At 44.9% G+C, this 2,932-nt stretch overlaps 1 protein-coding gene across 1 annotated transcript; it reads right to left on the bottom strand.

The window, feature by feature from the left end:
- Positions 1-1,833: 1,833 nt before the first annotated feature.
- Positions 1,834-2,438, bottom strand: CCR75_008550 (uncharacterized protein; the record flags this gene model as incomplete). Its single annotated transcript, XM_067966602.1, is given in 3 exon segments — positions 1,834-2,178; positions 2,198-2,310; positions 2,342-2,438. 3 exon segments carry the CDS (start codon positions 2,436-2,438, stop codon positions 1,834-1,836), a joined length of 555 nt encoding a protein of 184 aa, XP_067820872.1.
- Between the last annotated feature and the right edge of the window lie 494 nt (positions 2,439-2,932).

Genomic DNA, 2,932 nt, shown 5'->3' with positions numbered 1-2,932 from the left:
GTCCATGGGTTCTGGACCTCCTAGCTCGTGTCGTCTTGGAGGTCGATATGATGACGAACTAGCTTGAGCCTGTCTCAAGCTAAAGTCATCCTGTTCCGCAACGGATATTGCTTCTTCAAGCGTATCCAGCTCCAAGAGGAACAAGTGGGTTTTTGCGGGACCATCCGTAAGACCTTGCATGAACACCGTAATCAACGTGTGTTCGTGGGCTGGATTGTTCGTGATACAACTCGCTAATAATCGTATGTGCTGGGCATAAGCGTGAACGTCACGCTTGCCTTGCTTGAGTTTCAGAAGCTCTGAACGAGCTCTGAACTCAGCCCTTGGCGGTTCAAACGTCTGTTTGAGCCGTGCTTCTAAATCCTCTAGCGACCCAAAGACATGTGGGTCGCGCAACTTTAGGCCCAATGCCCAAGTTTTGGCACGACCTGCCAAGTTTGATTGAGCGAATGCAACTTGCATTTGCTCGTCGACGATGTGACGTGCCCTTATGGCATCGCCCAACTCGACAAACCATCTCAAGAGGGAGTCTTCTTCGACTCCCCTATACTTAGAGATGTCAATCTTTAAGTTTTCGGGACGACGCGTCTGCGTCATCCCAGGTACAGGGGTTTTACCTGTTGTAACCTCAACAGTTCTGCCTCTTGAGAGCCTTGCTGATTCAGCAAGGCAACTTTTCCTTCATCTCGTCAAGTTCATGTTGTATGAACTTGGCGATGGCTAAATGGAGGGCATCTCTGTCCAAACCGGACAGCATGGCCAGGATGGCAACGTTCCCTACGGTCAAACTCATTCGTTCGACCGCACTCGTTTAAATGTCACTTTAAAAGGAGTAGCTTTTACGCGAAACGTGATGCGTATTCCCACTATCATCTAACATGTCGAAGAAAATGTGGTCCTTGGACGGACTACAAAGTGCTACCAGGTGTAACGGGGCACTACGACTTGTACTGTTTCAGTACAGGTCCACTTCGCACTGCTTCAGTTGCTAGTGGTGTCTTACGTCACTTCACGTAGAGGGAGACTCTCTTTAAAACACTTGCTTTAAAGAGGGTTAAATGAAAACTGTATTTAATATAATTCAGCTCTTTTGTTTTTCTATCTATTTTAAACTTAATTATGTACTATACAAAATATGTAAATAAAATCTTATCTCTCTCTTGCGCGCGTCCAGCGCTGACTAGCAAGTAGATATAATGGCCTATATCTACCAATAAATAGGCTTTCTGAAACCTTTTAGATAATATATTAATTAACAACCTTTAAGTGTTAATTTCATGTAACGATGCACCATGACTCGGAAAAAACCTTTTAGAAAACCTTTAAAGACACGGTCGATCAATTGTGAAAACGGAATGCCATGAAGTTTTACTACCAACCTAAGTGTGGCCATAGCTGTATGTAAGACGTCAGCGCCGCTTTTATTTTTCTCTTCCGAGCCTTGACTTTCAGCAGTGGTCAATGTGGGTTTTGTTTCGATCTGAAATTGTCAAACAGGTTGACTACGCTTCGCAACTAACTTCGAGAGAGATCTATCCTGACGGTGCCATTCAACATGAGCAGAAATCGAACCAGGAGATTTAAATCTATTTTGCACGTTGGTTACGGGCACGCGAGGTCAACTTCTTCTTCCGAAGATGACCCCGAGTCCTGATTTAAATTGAATTCCAGGTTAAGCGCACGTACCTTAAAACCAGGAAGTACATCTCCACCGTCAAGATCTCTCCATGCAGTGCTATCCGAGTACTGCACGTTCCTATCGTGGTCAATGCATATCCTCATTGTCGTCAATCGAATACTCGTACATTATCTAAGAGTCCGGGCGTGGGTTGATCAGCCAACCGAATTGGACGCCGTGCTGAAAGTATTCATTTCGCAACTTTCGATCAAGCGCTCTGCGTTGGGAGCCTTCATCAGAGAACTTATCAATTTCAACAACAAAGGTGGGGACAAAGGGCTCGCCGTTGTATGTCCAGTGTCGAAAATGAACGCTCCTTGTGATGTTGTCGCCCTGTCTCCTCCATTAGAACACACTGACCAGCTACCAAGAAGCCGTGCAATTTCGCACGCCACCTTTTCGTTGCCGTAATTGACCATTTGAAACAGTATGTAGCGGCCTTCGTCGATGAAGAACGCTGGCTGCTCGCAAAAAACGGGGTTTACCGACGGACCGTGTTTCTTCGCCCAAGAATTCAACCTTAAGCTGTATATCAGGATAGTCCGTGACGTGGCAGAAAGTCTTCTTTATTTCCAAGTCGTGAATAAGCCGCAAAAGCACGTCGTTGTGAGATTTCTGCTTGTCCGGCGTGGCTGCTCTTTCTCAGTAGTTGCTTTTTCTCACTCACGGGCTCCAAAATATTTTCAGAATATAAATAAAAGGAAAAAAAAATCGAAATCAAATAGGTGTTTGAGCATTTCGCTTGGTATGCAGACAGCATTATTGAGGACAATTCTCAAGTTTCCGGCTACGAACGGGCTATTGCTTTCAGCCAAAGGAGATGGCGATGCACTTAATCAATGTTCGACGCAACGCGTGCGTTATTACTACAATGAAACTATATAGAGAGTCGATCGTTGCTATATTGTCCTTGCAGCGGGTGACTAAGTGTCGTGTTTATCGCTCAAGTTGATGGACATTACTAAAGATAACGAACACGAAGGCATCGCTAGGGCCGAACGCGTGGCAATGATCAGAAGAATTGCATTTCATTATGGCGATATTAAAAAGCTGTTTTTTTCAAGTCTACTACGAGACTACGGGGTACACGCCACCATATTCTTCCGGATCTTGTTTATGATGGTCATGATCTGGAGCGACTCGTTCAGTGAGTTCTCTTTGCACTCAATTTGCTTGTTCTGGACAGATTAACTTGTGGCCTTTGCTTCATAACGAAGTCCCTCTGAACCCCAGGTAATTTATAGAAAACATGCT

The sequence above is a fragment of the Bremia lactucae genome, linkage group LG12 (genome assembly GCF_004359215.1).
Source record: "Bremia lactucae strain SF5 linkage group LG12, whole genome shotgun sequence".
Taxonomy (NCBI): Eukaryota; Oomycota; class Peronosporomycetes; order Peronosporales; family Peronosporaceae; genus Bremia; species Bremia lactucae.
This window is presented reverse-complemented; position numbering and strand designations above follow the sequence as displayed.